This window comes from Triturus cristatus, chromosome 9 (genome assembly GCF_964204655.1).
Source record: "Triturus cristatus chromosome 9, aTriCri1.1, whole genome shotgun sequence".
NCBI lineage: Eukaryota > Metazoa > Chordata > Amphibia > Caudata > Salamandridae > Triturus > Triturus cristatus.
The window spans coordinates 938,520,099-938,545,638 of record NC_140592.1 but is presented as its reverse complement, the minus strand read 5'-3'; the positions used below and the strand labels follow the sequence as shown (position 1 = coordinate 938,545,638).

Genomic DNA, 25,540 nt, shown 5'->3' with positions numbered 1-25,540 from the left:
GACTAAGCCATCTATAGTAAACAGCACCTTCAGCCCAAAGAAATTTAGCCCATAATTCCATCAATTAAGATACCGTGTACACCCAATGGTGTCAACACGTATTTTCACCATAAGTAACATAGTGTTCTTGCATAAGTATCTAGCAATATCACACAGCAGGTCTAAATGGACATGTTGTTCCAAGTACAAGTAAGCATGTCACCTCAGGAAATCACTCCTAATTCACTTAAGCTATGCGAAAAAAGCACTGGCAACGAAATAATGCCATCCTCTTGAGCAAACATGCCAATAATGTCAGAGTTCAAAAGTCATGGTTAGGAAACAAGCCCACACAAAACAACAAGTGCGGCCGATAAAGTGAAAGCGACGGTGCTGTGTTTAATTTGTAACCTGATCCAGGACGCGACAGGGAATGCAGCTGCACCCTGCGCGCCACTGCTCGCTCCCGAGAGCAAAATGCTGTGGGAGTGAATGTTTGAAGAAGAGGTGGGAAATGCACCCGCCTTTGGCCATTTGCGTTGTTTCATTATTGAAAGACACACGCAATGGCCAACCAATGTGTGGGAGGAGTCAGACCCACATGGAGAAAATTTGAGCGCTCACAAGAAGCCTCCCATAGAGCAGCACATGCGCGCTGTGCTAGGCTCGAGTGACTCAAGGCTTCAACCTAAGTGCTTGCCCCTCCCTTCCAACCTGACCAGGCAAAGCCATCAAAATGCAGATGGGTACTCAGACACACCTATCCTTCCTGTGTTGTGGCTGTCTAGAGGGAATGCACAAATTGTAGCTGTCACCTACCCCAGACGTGTATTGGAGACAGGCTGTCAGGCACACAGAACAATTCATGCAGAGAAATGTTCCCTTGATTTCACCATTGGTACCGATAGGATGCTTGTGGGTTACTGGAATCTTTCCTGAACGGTCCGCTGCTCTTCGTTTTGAGCGGGTAAGTCACGGCTATGGCTAGCCTTCGTTTTTCCTCTCTTGCTCCATTTTAGTGGTTTTACTCACTTATGGCTTCTTTACACATAGAACGGAGTCCCTGCGATCATCCGCTCCAGCTTTATGTTTAAACTGAACAGTTTCTTGCTGGAAGGTATGCGTTTCTTTCACCTCAATAGCCTTGGAGCTATTCACTCTGAGTATGCACGTTTAGCATGCTACACTGTTCATTTTGATTAATCAGGACGCATTTCCGACTTATTACCTTGGGTTCTTTTTGGTTTACGTTGATTTCACTGATTAAGTTGGATATTTATATTATTCTTTATCTTGGTTTCTGATTCAGCTTCCATTGATTCAAGCGTGAATCTGTGTTGTGTGTTTGATTTTTGGTTAATGGGCTCATAGCATTATCTCTATTAGATCTCATTTCTACCTATGGAGTCTTGTACACTTTGGCTATTTTCACAGTTACTGCTGATATTAGCATGCACTTTTGGTTCTTTCAGCTTCAGTTTTTTACATGTCTGTTGGTATTTATGTAAAAATGCATTACGTTGCATGTATTGAGATACATATTTCATTGCTTACAGATCACCCTGAAGAAGGGCTATTGTTTTAAGCCAGAAATGCATTGGGATGAACATGTATCTATGCAAGAAAGTTGATTGCCTTGTTTATTTAATAAATACACTTGACGAGCTACAGGCGGAGTTTGGTTTATTCCTCTTGAAGAATGGATTAATGTGAATATGGACATTTAACACAACGTCAAATACAGTTTATTTCATTTATTGCTGTTCTAAGCGATGATTACACTGTGTTTACACTCTTTGAGTGATTTTTTGTAGTGCACACGAAGGCCAGGACTTGGTCCTAGGTTTCTTTTTTCTCATTTGAATCAGGAGGATTGGGCGGACCCTCCTCTGAGGTTGCACACAGCATTATGTTACTGTTGTTTACACTGTTTACTTAGTATAACCTGTGATACACTGGAGTCCCGCAAGCGCCATGAGACCTCAAGGTGATTTGTGCACTTAACAAGTATCTTTGACTTTGACTATATACACGAGTGCATTTGGCTGTTTTCGTTTCACACTTGCTAGAAGTGGCATTTCTAGAACAGTAATGTTAAATTCAACTTCACCAGTAAGGATGATTTATCATTTTCATTCCAAAGATATGAAACATGAAAAAGCTACTCCCTTCTGATCAGAAATTACCACTAAAAAGTTTATACCGGAATCCCCAATGTTATCCTATGACGGGATTAGGCCTCACAGTACTGAAAAACGAATTTGGGTGTTTTTCACTACTAGGACATGTAAAGATTAAATACATATGTCCTACCTTTCATTTACATGGCACCCTGCTCTTAGGGTAACTTAGGGCCTACCTTAGGGGTGACATATGTGTAATAAAGGAGGAGTTTAAAGTTTTGCAGTAAATTGCACACACAGGTACTGCCGTGGTAGGCCTGAGACAGGTTTGAAAGGCTATTTATGTGGGTGGCACAATCAGTGCTGCAGACCCACTAGAGCATTTGAAGTACAGGCCCTGGGTATGTGGTATACCACTTTACAAGGGACTTATCAGTACATCAAATATACCAATCAGGTATCCACCAATGTCATCATGTTTAGGAGAGAAGCACAAGCACTTTAGCACCAGTTAGCAGTGGTAAAGTCCCCAAAGATCTTAAGCCAACAAAAAGAAGGTCAGAAAAAGAGAAGGAGGCAGGCAAAACGTTAGGGGTGATCCTTCAGAGAGGGCCATTTTCCAACACAGACAATGAAAGGGGCATTGGAAGAAGTAACAAAGACCTGTGCACACGTGAAATTGTCTTAATGAGAGTTCATCATGTAAATGGAGCGCAAGAGTCAATAATGTTCAAATATTTCAGTTTCGTGTCTTTTATTCCATAAGACACCAAGAGCAACCAGCCAACACCTGTTTTGTCACAAAGGGAATTAACCCGCGACTTCTTCAGGGCTGTACTTCATATGTGTGGTTCCTAATAGATCACTCCGCCGGTTATACTTCCGACATGGCTGGTCAAATATAACAGTCTTTAGTGAGATTGGGCGCAAAATGGTATGATATGTTTCAAGGATGAAGCACCTTGGTAAAGGTGACCCAAAACGGACCGTGCCGTGATGAAAGGGAAGCGTGAAGTGAAACGCTCTAATCAGTCGCAAGATCTGTAGCGAGTACGCGGAGGTCTTCTACGGCAGCAGGTTTGTATTCTGATCCAACTAGGACCGTGCCATGGTAACAGAGAGACGTGCTATGTACCGCTACATTGGTCCCAAGATCTGAAGCAAGTGCACTCAGGTCTTCCACGGCAACGGGTGTGTTCTCTGTTCCGGATATAGGTCCAACAACTTTAAATACCTCCAGGGGGTCAAATGCTCTTGTGTGAGCAACCATGACCTACCAGATAAAAGACATCTAGAAATAAAATGGTGGCTCAATGAAATTATGGGAATTAGCAAACCAGCAATGTGAAAGAGCAAAAATGGAGGCACTCTGTTATCAGTACCCAGTTTTGAAACTGTTAGTTTGATGATCATGGATACAACACAATACAATACAAATGCTTCATATTCATAAATAACAATTGGGCACAGTGGGAGACATCATATTACTCCAACGAGTACAGATTCTATTTTACCAATAGCAGGACTAAAGCACATTCACCGGTGTATTGATACTCTTTGCACTTACACTGCTCCCTTCTCTAAGTGAAGTCTTGAAATGCACGGGCTTCGGTAAGGTTATGGTCCCCTTGATTGAAATGCAGGGGCTTTCGCCACAGCTTGCAGGCCAGGACAGATCCTTAATCTGAAATGAGGTTTATGGGAGACTTTATAAAACACATAGTACACCTACAGCAGGTAGTAGAGCATGTTTCCTAGATTCATAGGTGAACAGTGACATTAATTTCAACACAGTATAAACAAAACATCGAAAATAGAGACAGTGCGAGCTAGACAAATTTGATTTGAGCACAGTACAACCATAATACGGTAATGCACATATGTACAGATGCTGTAAAAGTTCCAGGTGAAGGAAATGGTGTCAGCAAACAATACAGGAAAGTCTAGTGAAAGATTAAAGGCATCAACACAGACAACCTCAGTCTGATTTAGATGTGAATGAGGCAATACAATAGTAATAGAAGGCCTTTCTGCTCCTTTATTGAAGGCTAGATAATAGCAATATGAAAACATATTATATAAGATCAAACAAAATATCCCAGATGAAGCACCTCAGACCATACATCAAGCTCCTACCATCTCAGATTAAGAGAATGGGTTGTCTCCTAATTTAAAGGAAGAATATTTTACCATATTTTTCACTGTGTTTTGGTAGACTATACTTAGACCATGCTTTTTCAGGCATTATCAGTTTTTCTGACGTAATGTCTGCTAAGTTTACCAGAATCTTTTACAACAGACAAAAGGCGCCACATGCACTATTTTGTTCTTTCTTGGTCAGGCAGCATTTTCTCTAAACAGACATTGCAAGAGTCTTCCTATAGTATGCGGGTGTGTATGGCACTCGTTACACAAACTGTAGTTTAATAACAAAAAAATAGTGAGTGGCAACTCAGAGCAAGCTGAAAAACAAGTAAATAAAAAAGATAGACGTTTTGACTTATAAAGAAATGTTGAAAGATCCTAACATTTTAGTGTTTCAAAATGAAAGCAAGCAGGGAGCTGGATACATTCCATGTTGGTTAAGAGGTAGTCAACAACAAGAAGGCAATTACTTATTGGGGATAGAAACAATGAAACAAAAAGTGATTCCTTATACCGACGAAAACAGGAAACCTGTTTAGATACAAGAAAACCCTTTCCAACCATCAGAACAGTACCTTCTAGTGTAGCCTTCCAGTGAGGTGGTTCAGTATTCATTGCACATGGTTTCACAGACATAATCATGATAGTATGAGTTTACGTATACAACATGAGCAGGCTTGGCATGCTGGCACTTCCAACTCTACGTTTTTATTGTTCTATGAGACAGCAAATGGTGATTGAAGCGTGTGATACAGCACTTATTCAGGTGGCACGCAATTATGGTTCGTAACAATTACCACCTAACTCCGATCTCTACAGCCAAGCAGGTGGGTTTAAAAATTAAGCTAGCCAATCGTTCCTAAAACAGAAAAGATGGATTCAGACAACAGGACGCGGTTCATTCCAAGATGCTGCACTAATGCACAAAGTCCTCTATACTCCTTCTAAAGCACTGTAAAAGCCCTACCCTTCACCACCTGCAGCATGAGCAGCAATTCCCATTCTGCCAACACTACCCATACCAAAATTAGGCAGGCTGGCTCACAGTGTACCGCAAGACCCTATACAATCTCCTAGTCTAGTATTCAAACGTATCTGTGCACTTCTTTTACGTTGTTAAAACCATCTCCCTCTGTGCCCCTGGCTCTCCGCTTAACCCACAAGCTCGGCATCATCTCACCTACCCTAAAAGCTCCTGCACTGATTCAAGATTCAAGTTTACGCCCTCTAATCAAATATCCACTGGAATGACATCATCTTACTGAGCTGCCCCCAAATCAGATGCAGGATATGACACCTTCCCGAGCACCGTCAAGGAACCCTTCAAACATCACCTACTTCAGCATGAGGAATATCCTGATCTTAACTCCCTTCAGCGTCAAGGTTGGCTTCATCTGCTCACAAAACACCATGGACACACCTTGGATTCTAATGCATACCATACACTGCTTATTATTATTATTATTATTATTATTTGGAGTTTTATATCGCGCACGGTTACCCTTGAGCATCCCAGCGCTATTCAAAGACCAACCGAAGCTAACACGTGACACACTAGTCTGGGAAAAGATGAGTTTTTAATAGTTTGCGGAAACGCCGAGTACTAATCTCAGCCCGCAAAACAAGTGGAAGCGCGTTCCACGCGGAGGCCGTGTTCACTGAGAACCTTCTCCCTCCAGTACGGGCTCGTCTTACTCTAGGAGACTGGAGGAGGAATTTATGATCCGAACGGAGGGCCCTTGCTGCTTTATAGGGTTGGATCATGTTCCTCAAGATTGCAGGACCCTTCCCCTGCAGACTCTTCTGTGCCATGCAGAGTGCTTTGAAGGTTACTCTTTCACGCACCGGAAGCCAGTGAAGCGCCTTTAGTGCCGGTTTGGCGGACTGCCTTCTGGGAACGTTTGTCAGCAGTCTGGCCGCAGCATTTTGCACCTGCTGCAACTTCTTAAACGTAGATTCCGGCGCGCCCAAAAAGAGTGCATTGCTGTAATCCAGCCTTGAGATGATGAGCCCCTGTATAAGCAATTTATGGGAGGTGTCAGGGAGGAGTGACAGAATCTTGCGGGCTGACCGGAGCATACCAAAACATACACCAGCGGTCTTTTTGGCGTGTGTTCTAAATGTCAGATCCTGCTCCAGCCACACCCCCAGGCTCTTGATCTCCTTCTTCGGGCTGGGAGGAACCCCCATGCAGTCAGGCCAACTACTGGGAGACAGAGCAAAAGACGTTTGGCCTAAGATCATGAACTCCGTCTTTGAGCCATTCAGTTTAAGGGATGAAGTCGACATCCACCTAAACACTTCCTCCAAACAGGAATGAAGTACCGCAGGTTGCTTCTCTAATTGGGAGAGCCCAACAACCAACTGCGTGTCATCCGCGTAGCTAATGATGTTAAAGCCGAACGGAGACACCACATCCTCCAGGGGGGCCATATATACATTAAATAAGGTAGGGCTCAGCGACGAGCCCTGAGGGACCCCACACTGGAGAGCAAAGGAGGGCGACTTCACATTTCCTTCCCACACTTCAAATGACCGTCCTCCTAAGAAGGAGGCAAGCCATCTCAGAGCCAACCCTGTGACACCCAGCCCTTCCAACCGTTGGAGTAATACCTGGTGGTTTACGGTATCAAAAGCCGCACTCAGGTCCAGGAGGATCACTGCCACTGACCCTCCTGAATCCAGAATGCACCTGGCTTCTTCCACCACGGCCAGAAGGGCAGTGTCGGTACCCTGTCCAGGGCGGAATCCCGTCTGGGAATCCCGTAGCCGGCCATTGGTCTCCAAGAAATTAGATAGTTGGTGGTTAACCAATCTTTCCGCAATCTTGCTTACACCCGGGAGCAGGGAAATCGGCCTAAAATTAGCCAGATCAGTAGGGTCAAGGCTCGGCTTCTTCAGGAGGGCCTTGACGACCGCTCCTTTCCATCCCGGTGGCACCACTCCCTGTGACAGAGATAGATTAATCAGCTCGGTCACTGGGGCCACAATGGTCGGCGCAGCCTGTTTTAAAAATCGCATCGGGACAGGGTCTTTAGGGGAGCCACTCTTTAATTTCCCAAGCACACTAAGTACTTCTTCTGCCGTCACAGGGCCAAACAGATCCAACTCCGGTGTACCTGCCCTATGCTGAGCAGTTGGCACTGCCACTGCGGTTAGCTGGGGGAGTGAACGTAGGATGGTCTCAATTTTGGAACTGAAGTAAGTAGCCAGCTCCAGACATTTCCCTTGGGCATTATCGTAAATAACCGGTGGGTCGGGGGTTTTGAGCAACTCTTTCATTACTTTGAAGGACTCTCTCGAGGAACAGGTGGCTTTACAAATTCTTTTGTCAAAGTACTTGATCTTAGCCTCCCTTATCGCGTTCTTATACAGTCTCATGGCTAGGCGATACTTGTTCCTACTTGTTATCCCCCAGTCCTTCCTCCACGCCCGTTCTGACCTTTTGCAGCTCTTTCTCAATGCCCTTAACTCAGGAGAGTACCAAGGGGCCGAGCCCGCTCTCTTCTCCCTGATGAGCATCTTTTTCTTTGGAAGAATGGCGTCTAAGGAACTGCTCAACCAATTCTCCAAGCTGGCGTCCGCCTCCTCCGGGTCAGACCCCCCTTGGGGGCAAGTTGACTCCAAATGGGCAGTCCATTTATCCATGGGGAGCCTCGACAAAGCTCTATCTATCCTGAATGTCCTAGGTGTGGGAGCATCCCAGCCCACAGGAGACCAGCTAGCTAGAACTAGACAATGGTCCGACCATGGTAGAGCAAGGGGAGGGAGGGCGGTTAGTTGCTCCACATTAGAAAAAATAGGATCAAGCAGGTGACCCTTTCCATGGGTCGCACCTGAATTGATTCTTTTCATCTGCATAGCACTCATGTCAGACTGCAGGTCACTAGCCGACAGGTCCGTTGCGTCTTCAAAATGAAGGTTCAAGTCTCCTAGCACGATAAAATTCGTAGTTAAGGAGGCAAGACCGGTGACGGATTCCATTAGTGAATCAATGAAACTGGCCACTGCCCCAGGGGGGCGGTACACAAGGAGCCCAGAAATAGCTTCGCTTCAATATAACACAAAAAAGGATTCCTGGTTCCGAACTACAATAGCCTTTAGTTTTTTTGACTTGTGGGAACAGGGTATTGACATTAAATCTGCCACCTTGTGGGAATAAACAAAGCAGTGATCGTTGTGGTTGACGGCATATGGAAGGCGAGGACTCCAACTGAAATATCAGTGGAAACGCCCAAGACCTAGGAATTGGTCACTTTCATATGGGAGATCAGTGTCTACCATTATAAAGTATGCATATGCCTAGATTGCTCATGTGCAGGACTTGTTGCAAATTCAGGATGTGGAACTGGGCAACCACCCAAGGTGGAATGAAACCCGGAGTGGGCGTGGGGCGTGCAGCTTACACTCATGGGCTTCCCACCTCTCACAAGAGGAGGCTGACTCTGTTACGAGAACAAGCACTTCTAAGGTGTGGACTTGGTGTCCTGGCTCTTGTAATGGAGAAGGTGTGATTCCATGTTTTTGTTGAATTTGGAAGCATAAGACAACCATGAAGATCGGACTGAAGAACATAGTGTAAAGGCTGTGGGTTATTACTGTTTCAGCTGTACATTTTGAGGCAATATACAGAATATATACCTCACCTGTTGGGTAATTAAACAATCCACTGATTATGTACCTGACGACAAACCCTCCCCTTCTTATCGTTTTCCCTTGCCTTCTCAAAGTCTCGTGAAGGTGGTACCATAATTTAAGAGGCAACTTTCTAATCAAGCTATACCATCTCAAGTTCTCATGCTGAGGTCGGATGTGACAGTCTCTGTCCGCTCTGAAAAAGGGAGGGTTGTAAGAACAGCGATAAAGAGAAAAAGACTTGGAGTTCTGAGGATCACAATATGCAATCAAGCCATTATCTTCCTGCATCTCAAAACTGTCCTACTTTCTACCCAATGTGGATATACCTAAGCACTGACAGAGGCCATTGCAACACATCAGCAACACCAAATGTGCAAAGCCATTTTTGCAACATGACACCCCATCTCTCACACACTAGAAGGCTGTCTTTAGCGACCTAGAGCACAAATCTCAACAACGCTGCATAGGTGGAGGTGAAGGAATCAGTTGAAATATGCATAAACTCAATCTAACAAAAATGTATGTTTTTTTATTTAATCATGCTGAAATTAAAGGGTGCTCCGAGTTTTGCCTTTTTGTCTTGGCTCATGGCACACCACAGTTAAAGAAATACATAACCTTCGACTTATTGTGGATTTCAGTCTGACAATGCGACTGTTGTTTTCCTCAGCGTTCCATTTTGAGGAGACTGTTTCTCTACCTGTCTATTGCAGATAGAGTTATGGTGGTTAATTCTTTTGTCTCCTCTTGACTGAAAGTCTGCAATAAGAAGAAATTGGTAGCTTACAGTCTAGAACACGTTGGCTTGCAGACTGCAATAGTACGAGCATATTCCCCCACACTTCTTCAAGCATAATGGCAGCGCCTCGCAGGTTGTTTACAGCCATGTGTTTAGCATATAGACACTGTAGACTTTTTGAAAGTAGAAACCAAAAATGTCATGGTGTAGTCTCTACTGCAGCCTGTCATGAAGATCTATTTTCCATGCATGTCATCTTATAGCTAGATTGTGTGTGTGAATGTGGTCATGCTTTTTTGTCTCTGGCGGCCCTAATTGAAAGTTTCCCTCTCTCGACATGATCTAGATTTGGGACCACCTTAGTTTTAGGTGATGTTTAAGATTTTGCCTTTTTGACAATTAAATGCATCTCAATGCTCTTGGCTTCCACTTGGTACCTGTGGCCCTGGGGTTCTGAGGCATGCACTTTACCAATTAGATAACGTATCATGACAACAAATGTATTGGTCAACAGATTGGGGTTAATACCTACGCAGAACTAGAACTGCAGAGCCCCAAGGTTATATCCTGGTAATCCAACCTGCACTTGAGAATGCTTCCTACATGTCAATGAAAAGGCACACGAAGCTGCTCTGCACCCAACAGAGATATCATCTATTACTTTCAACTAGGAGGCTGATGCTCATCACCTCTCATCATTAATGGTGCCAAAAGGGATTCTGCCATGCCAAAGGCCTTATTCATTGTGATCTGCATCATCAAATTTAAGCTGTTTCATTGCTGTCCTAAACATAAAATATTATCATATTTGTAAAATAACTGATAACTTGCCAGACAAATCAATGGAGTCCGGCTTACATTTAGAGTATGCAGCAACGTTTCCTCCATGTTGGCTTAAAGCATACAGAACATTGGAAAGTATTCCTCAACTTCAGAGTAAAAATCTGCCAATATTTTGGTGTACAAAGCACTAAACTGTTCTGATCAATTGAAGCCTTCTTTGAAGGCACAAAGGAATTGAAGCCTTCTTTGAAGGCACAAAGGGTGATAGCTAAAGGTTCTTTGAACAAAAGGAAGATATAAAAGCAGCAAAAGATCTTTCTCCCAAGCATCAAAATCACAAACCCCTTCAACCATTGGCCCAAAACTTCTAGACTAGCCCTGCGGCTTTGAAAAAGCCCAGACTGAAGGGAAGTGCCAGGAGTAGCAGAGAGCAAGCTAGAGGTCACAGCTGCGACCCCTGACTACCGCCAGATGACATCCATGACGCTAATGGATCCAGCTGTGGTGCGTACCACATTACTGAAATGATAATCAATATCTGACAAGTGTCCTTCTTATGGGCCCCGGCCAAGAATGCTGCAGTACATCTACTGCTTTATCTGATAAATTTAGTCTCCTGAGTCCTTCGAGCTCAACTGACACAACCAGAACTGTAGCCATAAAAACGTGAAGTTGAAACTTTGTGTTGCTCAGTGGCAAAGGGTTGATGGGATTATTTAGACCCTGGAAGAGGACTTGATTGTCTGCTACACAAAAGTTGTAAACTGCTGGGTGGGCGGCGGTGACCTTTGGTGGAGAACCGACGCACCACCGCTCCCCAAAAAAGTCATAATCAGGGCCTAAGAGTTTTCTCCCGGCATGCAAGGCCACTCTGCATTTTTTATGAGTGTTTCCACCATGTGTTGCACGCCCGGAAAAAGAAAATTAGTGACAGTCACCCTGCCTGCAATAGGGCGGGGTGATGATCATGGTTATCCGAAGGGCTCCTTAGTGGATGGGCCGCCAGGTTAGAGGTCTACGGAGGGAAGAGCAAACAAAGGCTCCAACTATGCCAGTCTAGCACTTCCTGTGAATCTAAATAGATTGGGGGATTCTCAAATTTGGCGAAGCAGGAACACTACCAATTTATGGTGGTGCGTCTGCTCTGCCAAACTCTAAAGAAGGCACCACACTTCTAAAATCCTGCAGGTACCATTACTAAGGGGAATTCATCCTCCCTTGACTCTAAAGGTATCTACCAATATCACTGTCATTCATTGCACTGAGAACTCTGGATATAAGTAGAAGCAAGGCATCTTATAGAGCCATCATCCAGTAAAATGTTAGGGCCTCCACGCCCCATGCTTCCAGATCCAGATCAATTAGATAATTCTGGTGAAATCATGGAGTTGTCTCATCTCTTATGCAAATCCAGGATTGGGTACCCAAACCACCTCCAGACCTCCTGAAAGCATTGCCCTGAAAAACATGAAGATGATCTGTCTACTTGTGGAAAATTCTTTAAATTTGCTCAACTGAAAGACATATCAGGTTGTTCTCCACCGAGGCCAAGATCTTTGCTATTGTCACCACCGAGGTCTACAACGAAACTGCACCCACACCTGCTAAAGTACAATATTTTTACAATATTATCATCTCTCTGTATCATGGCCACATTTTACCTGCAAATGCCAGAAGCAAGATGCACGCAGTTCTCAACTCCTTCCAGTTAGACGTCTGTCATTTGCCTTTGTGCTGACCAATGAATCTGCATTAACTGTGGCTCCACTGATGAACCGCAGTCAAGGCCTCTGGTATTCATAATGATCATATTGGCATCCAGATGGTATAGCATCAATCACCTCTTTGTTGTCTCTAAGGCAAGCTACCATTGTAGTGCTTCAGGTATTTCGGGGTCCAATGGGATCACCCTGTCATAACCAAGGCAAATGTAAATCCACTGGTCAGAATGTGATGCATTTCCAGCTTCATGTGGAGGCTTGTCCAAGGCACTGTGACAATGTCCCCCTGCATCACCAGCAAATTTGTCTCTGGCACATGGCGGTCGAGTAACTCCCACAAGCAAAGTCTTAACTTCTTGCTACTTCAGACTAGCTGAAACACCATTCCTTCTCTTACTATGTGGAAAGAGGCCCGAATGTCCTGTACTTGCTATGGCTCCAAGTGCAACTTCTCCATGTCTGCCAATAGATTAGACCACGGTAGCAGAGCATGCACCTCTTGGTAACACTGAATGCCTTACTGAATCCTAGTTCCTCTATCAATCAGTTGTTAAAGAACTGGCCCACTAGAAGAGTTTAGGAATTAAAACACCCAAAATAGATCGAGGACGTTTGTAAAAACAGTTATGATGTTTGAAGGGAAGTGTGACTTTATAGACAAACTGGAGATATCTGTGTGGAGTTCGACGAATCAGTATATGGCGATAAGCCTCTTGGAGGCCAACGACTCTGAGTGCATTCTCTTTGAGTATTTATGAAGTAACTCACTGTAATGTTCCTTTTCAGAAATTATGGCATTTATGGTCCAGCTCTAGCTTGAATCCCCACCTTCTCCACTAGAAAAAGTATGAATTAGAATCCTGTACTCTGTTCTGCGGCAAGAAATATGACCATAACTTGTTTGTACAACAGGCGCCGAACAGTTTCACTAAGCACTTTCCTGCAAACTTGACTTCTGGGCCATGGTGACAACAATATACTCCACTTTGGAGGAAATGCAATGCATTCTATTTAATATATGTTTCCACTAATGTCATAAACCTGACACCCTACCGTACCTTTTGGAAATATTGAAATCATCCTGCTACCGGTCTACTGTCCAGATGGCCAGATGCCTTACCCCAGCAGTGTCCGGTCTGCTCAGTATGCTTTCCTGTTTTTGCAGGGTGAGCCTTTGTCTGGCGGCAGGAGTTCCCTTGTTCTGAACTCCTGTCCTTCCTATATGGTCATTTTAATGACCTGCTGACTAGAATTTAGCCCTACGAAACATGAGTGACCTTTGCTGGATCGCCACGTAAAACGGCTTGGCATATTTAAGTACTTTACATGCCTTTTTAATCATTTCATCCAGCCTAGGTCAACATACCATCTTTCCTGACAATGGAAGATGTAATAGTGAGCTTTTATGGCTGGAACCTGTCCTCTACTCTATTAACCATATATTTCGCCATCTGCTGACTGCTACTTTACTTGTTGAAACCCTAAAAGAATGTATTGCCTCTGCGATATCTGTTGTTGCATCGTCTTTAGGATTTCAATGCAGTCTTCCCTTTCCTCTGTTGTTTTGTACAAAGCACGGAAATCCTTCAATAACGCTCTTGCGTAATAGGTAGAATTAAATATTGATTTGGAACAAGTTTGACCCAGCCTATCCCTCTCACATAACATAGTAAACTTTCTTGTCCAGTGTATCTCTGCACAATATATTTGCTTCCACAGATGATTTGCCTCCCAGTTCAAGTAGCCTAGATCCCACCAGGGTCAACAGCCCCTCTTATTCCACCAGGTCTCCTCTTGACATAATCTCACAAAAATGCTTCTTCCAAATCCTAAAATTACTGTGCCGTCACTTTTTCAAGGAACTGCGCACCTGCAATACAGAGGAAGCAGGCTGGTCAAATTCAGTAAAATGGCCAACACTGTTCGCTGCCTCTTATTTGGACTCAAGAATGAAGAAATTGGTCCTAAAACGGGCTAAGATGTCTTGCAATTTCTTCTTCAAAACATAAGCCTGATTTTTCTCTGTCCTCCTCTCCAGATGATGCACTAGAAGGCTCTTAAGGGAATAATGTGGAACAAGGTGTCAACCAACCCTGTGATATCATATCTGGTCAAAGGGTATGTGATGCCACTTTTGCTACCATTGGCATTGTGGTAATTTTAAATACATACCCACTATTATATTTCTCAAAAAAATGTCATGCAATGCTAATGGATAAAAGGAAGCATTACAAGGAAACTAGAAATTAGAAATGAAGACCATCACACAGGAATTCTCTTGTTATGGAACTCGATAACTGTCATTCACTTCCTGTCACTCAGAAAGGTGCTGAATATACTCAATTTCAAAAGATTCTTCACACTGAGTAGTGAACTCACTCCTATTACATAAATCTAATTTACACACAGAAATGGCTGGATTTACGATTGCAAGTTATTCATAAAGGTTTACCTTTCAGTTGTAAATCCCTTCACCGTGTACAATATTACCCCGATCGCATAATATTGTGCACGAGTAAGATCCACTCCTTGGGTGGAAATGGCAGTTTCAGGGAATTGTTTTCTCTGGAAAGTTTGATAACACACAGACGAGAGTTTGTAGGCATTATCAAACTCCCCTCTGACCCTTTCATTGGAAATAATGAGAGATTTACTCCTGTCAACGACTTGAATAAATTCCTTTCCAGGGTGGAAGACTAAGGCAAACACTCAAAGCTTGTGGGAGCGTGGGCCAAATGGTTTCTTCAAAGGTAAAAAAAAGAACAAAATGCACCATTGAACGAAAGTGCTGGTGTTTCATGATGTATAATTGTACGCAGAACATAGCCAAATCTGAAAAAGGAATTCACTAAAGTTTTCCAGGATTATGATTGCAAAGCTGCCACTGGTTTCCAGGTACAATCAAGAAAAAATTGGTGAATTCCAGAAAGCTGTAAATCTGCAATCTGGGAATAGGGCCCGTAAGTGTGTTTTACATATGTGAACTGGAAAGTGCTCTGGTGCACTTGAGAGAAGTCTGCACTTCATAAGTAAATAAATAAACCAGACAGACAGGAAAACGCACCATTCTAATCATTTGAGAAAGGTATAGTGGCAAGGGATGAGCGAAGCTGTTAAGTTCAGGAGCTAGCAATCATGGTATATTTTTTAAAATGTGGGTGATTTACCAAGTGTGAAGCTTCCAAATAAACATAAAAACAAGCATTGGCACAGCTAATAGGTCTCACCTTTGAAACCTATTGGCGTTAGCAATGATTTGTATCAATTCTGTACAAAAGCCCCATGATGTGCAGGGGATAAATAAAAAAAATTTAAAAAGCCTATTGCGTGATTCAGTAGCCAAACACACCACGCATGCGCATAGCTACAAAATGAGGGGCTGCTTTTTCTTTTTTCGGTAAGCCGGAGAGGTGAAGTAGCATGGGCAGGGGCATGTAAGCAACACAGGGGCAAGGTGGGCAAGGGGAACAACATGAGCAAGGGGGGGCTGTTGGGGACTGAAGCAACACGGGGTCTGGAAGCAATACAGAGGGTGCGGTGGGGGAAGAAACACAGAGGGAGTGGGGGAAGCAATATAGGAGAGGGAGAGCAAGTTGGGGTGCGGAGGACGGGGAGAAAAGCAAACTGACATGAGAAACAGCCTTTGGAGCTGAGCTGGGGTAGAAGCAAATGGGCAAGAAAGCAACGTAGATGAGGGGGCACACGTGGGCAAGTGCATCACAGAGGGCTGGGGGTGAAGTATTTAGGCAAGAGAGGACAACACAGAGAGGGAAAAAGAAGGAGACTAAGGAGACAGCTGCAGTGGCGTAGCAAGGGGGGCAGCGGGATGGTCCGCTCTTACCTACGGCTGTGGTGGGTTGGCGGCTGGAGGCATTGCCATCACTCCCCCACCCACTCTTACATACAGTGCAGGGACTACCCTGGGCAGAAAAGGGCTCTAGCTACGCCACTGGACAGCTGGGAAACACATGCACTCTTGTAGAGTGCTTAAACAAAAAGCAAAAAAGTAACGCCTGAAAAAGTCAGAAGTGTAAGGACATAATAAGGTGTCCTGGCTACAGGGGAAGAAACACAAGCAGAGGAAGGAAAGCCCAAACATGCAAACAAATAAGAAGCAAGCAGATGAGAGTGACAAAGAAGCTAAACAATGGTAAGCAACTGGGGGCTCTAAGCCCACAGTACGCTAACAATGCGTCTCACAACAGACAGCACATATGCCGTCTAGTAGGCAAGACATGAAAACAAGGCTCAGTGTGGCAGCCCTTGGCAGCAGTGGGAAATAGTCCCCACTGCTACTCAGGGCTGCTCCCTCAGAGCAATATGAAGACCACATCGTCTATTAGACATACATCGAACAACAATACTCCCGCACAAGCCCACTGCCAAAACACAAAATATCTCAGCAGTCCAGGCTTGCTACACCTACCACCCTACCCAGCACAACGTTTTCCATCAGGTTAGCCATCCTGCAACCCAACTCACCACCACTGCTACCTTCCACATGGCCTATTGTCTGCTTACACCCTAACCTGCACCGGGTAATTGTGGGATGGTGCAGAACCCATTCCGACCATTAACTGTTTCAGAAGGTCTACCTACAGGACTTCCTGGAGGAGGAAATGATCACGTGGTCACTAGTGTTTTGATTAACAAACCACAAAATTAATGTCATGAAAAGCAGTTAATAGACAAAAAGATCTGCTTTGTAAATTTGTGGGCTCTTTGAAAATCCAACCATTTGGAATTCGATACCTAGATTAGTCCGATCTTTGCGAGTTTCGATTGGTAGCTGGTGCCCTGCATTTATGCTTGTAGTTAATGAAATGCAAAGAACCATTATGTTCCTATATCACACATGCCTCTTTCTGGATAAATGCAACAGCTCTCACCTTACCTGTAAGACTGTGATCCATATCTGTTCAACAGCAGTATTGTAACACAGCCGAACATTGAGTCTTCCAAAATCCCTTTCATCCCCTGATAAAGTAATCGTATCTGGAAAGGGAAAGTGCATGTTAAAGGTCTGGGTAAGTCTCAGCCTTGAGTGTGGACAAGGTTCTATTGTTCTCAGGTTGGCATGTATTCCACGCTTTACGAACACTGCAAATTAACAAGGAAGGACTCTCGAAAAATACAAGTTTGTCTTCCTAAATTTCTCTGAGTGGGATTGTGAGGTAGTTCCGCATGATGCCCTCAGCCCTATCTTAAAGAGAAGGCACATTATTTCTCTTATGCATTATTATGCTTTTTATTATCCTCCTTTTTTCTCTCTTAGAAACAGAAAATGCAAAACTGTAAAGAAGGGCAAAAAAAATACTAATGGCAAAATGTAGAAGCTAAACAAAAAGACCAAGGAAGAGAAAGCAAAACAGGGTAGACTGTGAAAATGACATGGATTGCAAATTCTAAAAAGCGACTAATGAATTAAAAGGAAAAAGCAAGCAGAAAGTAAAAAAGTAAAAGGGTGCTCATCTTGGAGTGAAGTCAATACTGTTGAGCCCTCAGGGTAGCTAACAGTAATATGGTTGTTCCCACTTAAAAAAACCTGTGCGGGTTTAGAGGCAATTTTGCTCTCTCTACGGCGTAACTCCAGACCCAGCTAAGTTACTTATATAATTCCACCTTTCATTTGTATACCCTTTCATTTGTATACCCTTTCATTTGTATACTAAGAGATGGGCTGCGCTGTCTTGGTGATTGGCTAACAATAACCATTAGAAATATTGTCCTCTGAAGTCATGTAGATGGAAAAAACAAGAGCCAAGCAAGTCCACTGTGTCTGTGCATGTTGAGCCCCTCGCCGATTTGACTGGCTGTGATGAAATTTGACAGGAAGGGAGGGGGTTGTGGCAGTTATGAGGCATGTGGAGTGATTCAACTAGATGGCTGATTTGGTTGGTGGCCAGCTTTGTCTTTTATCTGCACGTGCTATGGGGAACCTGAAAAGTGCCATTGTGGCCATATTGTATATCATTAAACTACCTACCTGGAGTCATACCTGACTCGCACCTGGGTAAGTAGGTGCATATTTGAGAAGATAGATCTGCATGATTGACTGTGGTGTGTAGGCCATCAAGAGTGTCCATGCTAAGAGGCAAATATGATTTCAAATTGTTGCAGACTGTGGTTCCAGTGCTTCTAATTGTTAGCTGCCTAGATTGAGGCATGAGGGATACCATCCCGCTGACTGGCCATCAGGGCCACACTTTCCAACGGCAGTCAAGAGTTTTTTTACTGGGTTAAGTGGCAAGTCATTGGTGGGGCTAAAATAGCTACCAGGAGGGGAGGGAAGGCTGTAGAATATTATGTTAGGGCCTTTCTGGAGAGGAGAAGAGAAAGGAGGAAGGAAGTAATAGGGGAGTGGTGGTCCTGGTATGTGAGAGAAAGCTGTGCATGGTTAAGCAGCAGGATAGCTTTCCATAGTTGCAGGTTATGTTTATGTTGTCATTTAGAGGGCTTTAGTCATGGGTGATTCTTCATGGGGCTTTTCAGATGCACAGCCGTGAATTGGAGATGCAGTTATGGTTCACAAATAAGGGCATCAGCTGGATGCTGTGGGGTAGGCACTGCTTGCCAGGCACATCAGGGCATGAATCATCCTACAAGTCATAGGGCAGGGAAATTTTTCAACGTATACCAGATCTATCAAGTTAGGGAAGAATATGGAAAGGTAACTACAGGATGGATGGGAGGACATCTTTTGATGGTCTTAGTCATACTAATAAAGAGAAGTTCCTGTTTGGATAATCAGGGACACCTCTTTTGCTGTTCATTATACAGTAACTATGATATGTGGAGATACAATACTCTTTGTGGGAACTTGAAGGCAAAGAGTACTGCTTTTTAAATATAAGTGTGCCTTATACAGAAGGAACTATTTATCTGAATCGTGTTATGAAATGTGCTTATTTTAGGTTTAGATGTTGGTTTAAGAGGGTGATCTAAATTCTGTGATTGACATTACTTCAGATCAAGCCCGCATAGTTCTGAGGATCATATCCAGGACAATTGATGCTTTATGAAGGCGATGACCTGCAGGAGTCTTGTGAACCTGTAGAGGCGGTAACATGTCATACAACAGGAGTACTCTAATACTTGGGAATTCACAAATGACATTCAAGACTATACTGGTGGCTTGTAGAATGGGGTTCATATCACACCATCAGGAAAGTGGTTTTCCATGATAGCAATGTGTCAGATCACTCAGTCTTGATATCTTCTCTGGATCGTCTTTATGTTATGTGGATTTCTAGAGCTCGCTATCACCTGGGAAGCCATCCTGGTGCTGAGCAGGTGAAAGTCTAGCTTCCCTTAGGGCCATTCACAGAGCCAGGTCTCCAGTTTATTTCAGGACTCAAGAAGAGAGAAGGAGACGTGGATGTGTATTGAGAAGTTGTTCCACGCTTTAGGAGTGATGCAGGAGAAAGACTGGACTCTGTATCTGTTTTTGTGAATGCGTGTACGTTTGTGGATTGGGCGCTAGTGGAGCTCCCTGAGGTATGGTGTGACTTAGATTCTGCGTGGGAGGTTCAGGATGCATATGGCTCTTGAGTTCTGAATGGTTTGAATCTTATGGTGAGTTGCTTGTTGATTCCTGCATAAAGGGTGTTCACGTAGTCCAGTTTGCTGGTGATTAGGGCATAAGTGATGGCTTTTCTGAGCTATTTGATGATTTCCCTGAGCATCTTCAGAGTATGGAACCAGGATGCTGTGAATGACGTTGACTTCTGTTCTCATATCAAGTTTGTTGTGAATGGTGATTTCGAGGTTCCTGGCATGGGTAATGGGCGTGGGTCCTGGGAGGTCTAGACAGGAACCTGCTTGATCATCCAAGGGCTCCATCAGCAGTTACTACCTGGTGACTGAGATGCAGATGTTTTCTGATATGGCATTTAGCTCCCACGTGGAGGAGGAGGTATGTGGTGTCCTGGAATGTATCAGTAAGTAATTATACCTTGGGTCCAAACAGTATTTATTGGGGAAGATCCGGCTTCTGAAATATGCGGTCACAGACTTGGATAAATGGATTGCCTGGGACACAATTACACAAATACGCTCAGCAATATCACTGCATATGATAAGGTGCCAAAGGCAGCAAAGCCCAATCCGTGGGGAATGGGATAAGTGTGGGAGTCTTTTGGCATTGCTTGTAGATCATGTAAATAGGACAGGAAATAATGGCAATCAAGGATACTCATGGCCCGAATGTTTGGGCAAAGATGGAAATCAACGTTGTCTCTCTGCACTTATGTAAGCATTTGCATGTGAAGCTTCCACTGGTTGATGTGGAATAAATGGCTAATTAGTTGGAAGAGGTGGGATTCCCTCAGCATGAAGACATGCTTAGGTGCTCATTGGATAGTTCACTGAAGGAACAGGAGGTCAAGGAGGAAGTCAAGAGCATGCGAGTAGGCAGGTAACCAGGAGACAATGGATATTTGGCACCAATGATCACCCCAGCTTCAATGATAAACGTGGATCTGAGGGAGAGGAAGTTGTTAATGGAAACCACACAGAAGACAATCATTGTGCTTATTTTCAAACTGCATAAGGAATCCCTGTTCTGTAGTTCACACATATAACTTTTTTTACAGTTTGGAGTAAGATAAGTGTGACCAGGACAAATGAAGTAATTTGCAGGCTGATTTGTGTTGCTCAAAATGGATTCATCTTCTAGCTTCTGTTCCGTGTAATGGATCCGTCCCAGAGGTGCGATGCAGGTTTGGTTATGGCACCTTTGGGTTGAGGAAAAGTCTTGGATTCTGTTAACTTGAAGCTATGTGCTGGATATTACAGGCTAAGATCTTTGGTTTGCAACTCTTAAGTCAGATTAGTCTGTTATATACCTGTTCCAAAGCAAGTGTTATGGTAGAAGGGCGACCAACGAGTCCTGGGATTTAGAGGGGACCGAGAATGGATTGTACTTTGACCCCACTGTTCTTCACCCTGGCTTGACTAATGAGGTGCATCCTCCTCATTAACAGTAGAATTTGACATGAGGAGCCCCATTCCATGAATATGGAGAATTCATTGGTGTACTTGAAAGACAGCTACTCCAATCACTTTGGAGAAAGTTGAGAGTCTTGGTCAGGTGATTACCTGGGACAAATCCTGCCTGGTACGGGAAGGAATCTTGCTCCATTAATTAGACATTAACATGCTCTCCTATCGTGCTATTCTATGTACTTCTAACAAAAGATGGAAAAAATGCTGACACCACTGGAGATGACTTCTGGATCACCCTTAATTATCAAGAGAGTGGTTGTTTGTAAAGAGATAGTTTTGCATTGACACGTCTATTTGTTGCAAAGCCTTCCTCTGTATCCTGGTGGGGCTTTTTTCAAGAAATTAGACTTATTGTTTTCCAGTTTTGTGTGGGTGAAGGCGAGGCCCAGTGTGCCGTGCCTGACACTTAAATTCCTTTATGACCCAGAGAGAGAAAGGCACGGCCTTCAAGGTATTATGTTGCAGCACTGTTGCAATTCAGGCTCCATTATTTTTATATTACATTATTAATATCTATAGTCCTAAATTACCATTTTCAGGGAGCTGGACCGAAACGCAGAATGGCAAATTTAATCTGAATTATGCTGGGTGTAGGATATGGTATATCAGCTAGAGACATTTAACTAATGGAATGGAAGGCCAGAGGAATTCATGTCATTGAGCATAGATAAGGAAGGGCTAGATTCAGGGCATTTAGACTGATAATGTTCAGTTTAGTATTCCCTCAGGTTAGTTACTCCAGTACATGGGTATTGAAGAAGCCACAAGAGGTAAATCAGATGGTTTCCTGCCCGCCCATCCCTTTTGTCTGGTCAGGCAGACCTTTGTGAATTACTGATTGTATGAAGGCACCATTTCATCTCTGTCTAAGGAGTTTCAGCAAAAGTAGTTCAGTTCCTCTGGAAATGCAAAAAAAGGCAATTTGAACAAGAGGCAGAAGGAGGAAGCTTGTAAGAAGAGGAACGGGATCTATAGGGTTACCTAAACTGGCTCAATCTATTGTGTTTACATCTCTACAATTCGTTTGTTGATTATCTGGTACCCCTGGTACATGAAACTATCCACTAATTTCCTAAAACGGCTGAGGGTTTATAGAATTGGTGATAGTTGGTATCCCCATATCCCAGAAGGATTACATCAAACAGTCCTTTGCAGACCATGTCTTTGGCTAACCCACTTGGCAACATTTAAACTGAGGTTCTCTGCCCAATAGACTGGTGGCAGTAACACAACCAGCTTTCCATTCCAACAAAACCAGTTTTCCTGGGGAATCTCTTGCATAAAAATACTTTGTGGGTCTGTAATGTATTGGCAAATGTGCAGAGTTTTCCAGTGGACGCTGTTATTTCTGTGCTTGACGTAGAGAAGGCCTTTAACCTGTTTAGTGCTACAAAGTTGATGAACTTTGTTGGTGACTTCAGTGATGTGACCCAAGCTCTCTAAACCCTTTGACATCTATCTGTGTTAACTATTTCATCTTCTCTACTCTCCACTAAACCGGGGAATGTGACAGGATTGCCCAGTTGGTTCTACTTACAATTCCTACTCCCTAGTGCCGTTGCCTTTTATTTCAATGCATTGACCTCCAAATTCACAATGTACTCATCAGTTGGATGTCAAAATATCATTGCATAAATACTGTCTGACAAAAATAACCTGGCCTAAATGTTGTTTACAAAACTTTCACTCCATCGGATGTACATTTTCCAGTATTTACCCCAAGAGGCATTATTTTCCTAAATTAAATTTAGGATAGAATTATTTTAATTGTTTACAATATTTGGGCAATGATATTTTGATATCGCTCTGACTTATCAGACTTTAAGTCATATTCCAAATCTTTCCCGATATGCCAAAGCATCTATTTGCTAGAGGGATGGAAATTTTCATTTTTATTTTTTTTTACTATTTTTATTGTATTTTCATAAGTACACAAACAAACAATACAGTCATGGCTTTCAGTCTAAGATACAATTACACTAGTTATTGCTTCTCATATGCAAAAAACATATTCAATAACATTAAGAAAAAGTAACGTAGCTAATTAATCCATTTCTCCACCGGAGCCCATATCTTAGAAGCAAGCTCCCGCCTCCGCCTACCCTTTATTGAATAGACTGAGGATTCAAGTTTATGGATAGCAAGCAGTCTAGTTCTCCAGTTAATAAATGTCGGGGCTTCAGGAGAAAGCCATTGTGAAGTTATACATAAACGGATCATGGACATAGCAATGACCAAAAACGCAGACGTATACCATGACTTGCCCAAAGATACTACCCCATCATAGCCCATTATCACCATCTCAGGTGTCAAGGTACATTGAATCTTTAACATAGAATTAATAAAACGTTCTATATCTGATATGAATTCAATCAATTTAGGACAAGAAAAAAAAATATGGCTTGCATTTGCTGCGTATAACCCACACCTTGAGCAATGGTTCCCTTTACTACTACCCCATTTTGCAATTCTTGCAGGTGTATAATAAAGATCGAACATTGACATATAACTTTGAGTCCGAAGACTACCAGAAACCAAAACTTTACTTGCGAACTCCAAAGCCGGGTTTAAATCCATACCCGTCTTCCCTAATTTATCTGCCCACCTTGACCCTTGTGCACATAGATCATCCGGTAGACTAGATAGTAAATGCTGATATATCATACCTATTTTGGCTTTCTTCCGAATGAGTTCAAAAATCTCTATTTTATCAAATAGTAATGGATTTCCTACAAGCTGTGCAAACAAAACACTTCTAACCTGAAGGTATTTAAAAAAATCATGAGGATAGAGCTGATATTTATCCTTCAAGCCTGAAAAAGATAGCAGTTGCCCATCCCCCACCAAATCTCCAATAACCTGAACTCCTTGTACTTGCCATCTAGACATTACCAGATCTTGGCAAATGGAGGGTGAAAAAAGTCGGGATGCTTTAAAAGGAGTATATACGTTAAACGGGTGAATGGACAATTTCCGCCGAATTCGCTGCCAGATTAGAAACATGGCGTTAATTACCTTGAATCTAGTTTTTTTAAAGTAACTCTGTTCTAGAATTTTAACCAGAATACCCTCAGCCGCAGTGCCTAAACCAATCTCAAAAATAGTAGGATAATTACATAGCGAAACTTTGAACCTATTGCCTAGAAGCGGCACTCCCAAAGTCTGTACTATTGCAGACCAATAATACAGCACCAGATTAGGTACTGCCCAACCGCCTCGATTCAAAGGAAGGCACATCCACTTGGCAGCCCTGCGAGAGCACTTATACCCCCACAGAAACCTATAGCAGATCCTATCTGCCTTAGCCAAACTGCTTTGAGATATTACTAAAGGAATCGTCCTAAAGAGATATAAGAACTTTGGCAATATAAGCATTTTAAGAACACTACATCGGCCATAAAGAGACAAATGTAAATGATCCAATCGTTCAAGTTTAGTATTTACTGTGTCTATAACCGGAAGAATATTTAAATCCGGAATAGCGTCGACTGCCGCTGAGATTCTTACCCCAAGATACGTTGCTTCCCTAACTATTAAAGTCCCAAAGTATGACATATCTGGTGTTTGAACAACCTGGGTCTTAGCCACATTTAACTTATACCCAGACACTGAGCCAAAATGTGCTGCAGACACGTTAAGTACCTGAAGTGCAGAGAAGACATCCGACGTTAACACAACAATGTCATCTGCATAGGCAAGGGCTCGATACTCTGTGGTGCCAACTCTTATAGGTACTATACTCCTATCCCCTTCAATTTTACTTAGAAACGGATCAATGTATAGGGCGAACAGTAAGGGGGAACATGGACACCCCTGTCGAGTGCCCCTACTAATATTAAAATAATCGGTCATCTGGCCCGAAATACGAAGTGCTGCCTCTGGAGAGATATACAGTGCCTGAACAGCGTGGATAAATTCAGTACTAAAGCCCTTCCACCTGAGCACGGCCCACAAGAACCCCCAGGAGACCCTGTCGAACGCTTTCTCAGCGTCCAACAGGATCACCCCGAGGGGAGAAGCCGTGGCCTGTGCCCAATCCAATAGTGCAATGACACGCCGAACATGGTCTGGAAATTTTCAAATAACAAAACAAGTTCTTACAGAGGTATTTAGTAAGGATACAAACCAAATAATACAAAAGTAAATGAACTACACATATACAGAAATGTGTACAAATCGAGGCAGAGGGAAAGGAGAGGAGATGCAAAAAAAGAAAGGGTGAGGTGGAAAGGGAAAATTAGAAGAAAAAGGATAGAAAAAAGAGGAGGTGGCGGAATGGAACAAGAAAAAAGAGCATTCGCAACAGCCAAGTACTAACATGTTGTTACACCAAATGAAATATGCACCAAAGTAATATTGATACGCTTGTACAACTGGATCTGGAAACCTCTAAATAACCAATAATC

At 43.2% G+C, this 25,540-nt stretch overlaps 1 protein-coding gene across 1 annotated transcript in view; it reads right to left on the bottom strand.

Moving 5' to 3' along the window:
* TC2N (tandem C2 domains, nuclear) overlaps positions 1-25,540 on the bottom strand; it is a 243,432-nt gene that overhangs the window by 40,970 nt on the left and 176,922 nt on the right. The window contains exons 7-8 of the mRNA XM_085626516.1: positions 17,023-17,123; positions 3,670-3,786 (exon numbers count right to left, since the gene is read on the bottom strand). Coding sequence (XP_085482642.1) covers positions 3,670-3,786; positions 17,023-17,123 — 218 coding nt within the window. The remainder of the gene's footprint in view (positions 1-3,669; positions 3,787-17,022; positions 17,124-25,540) is intronic.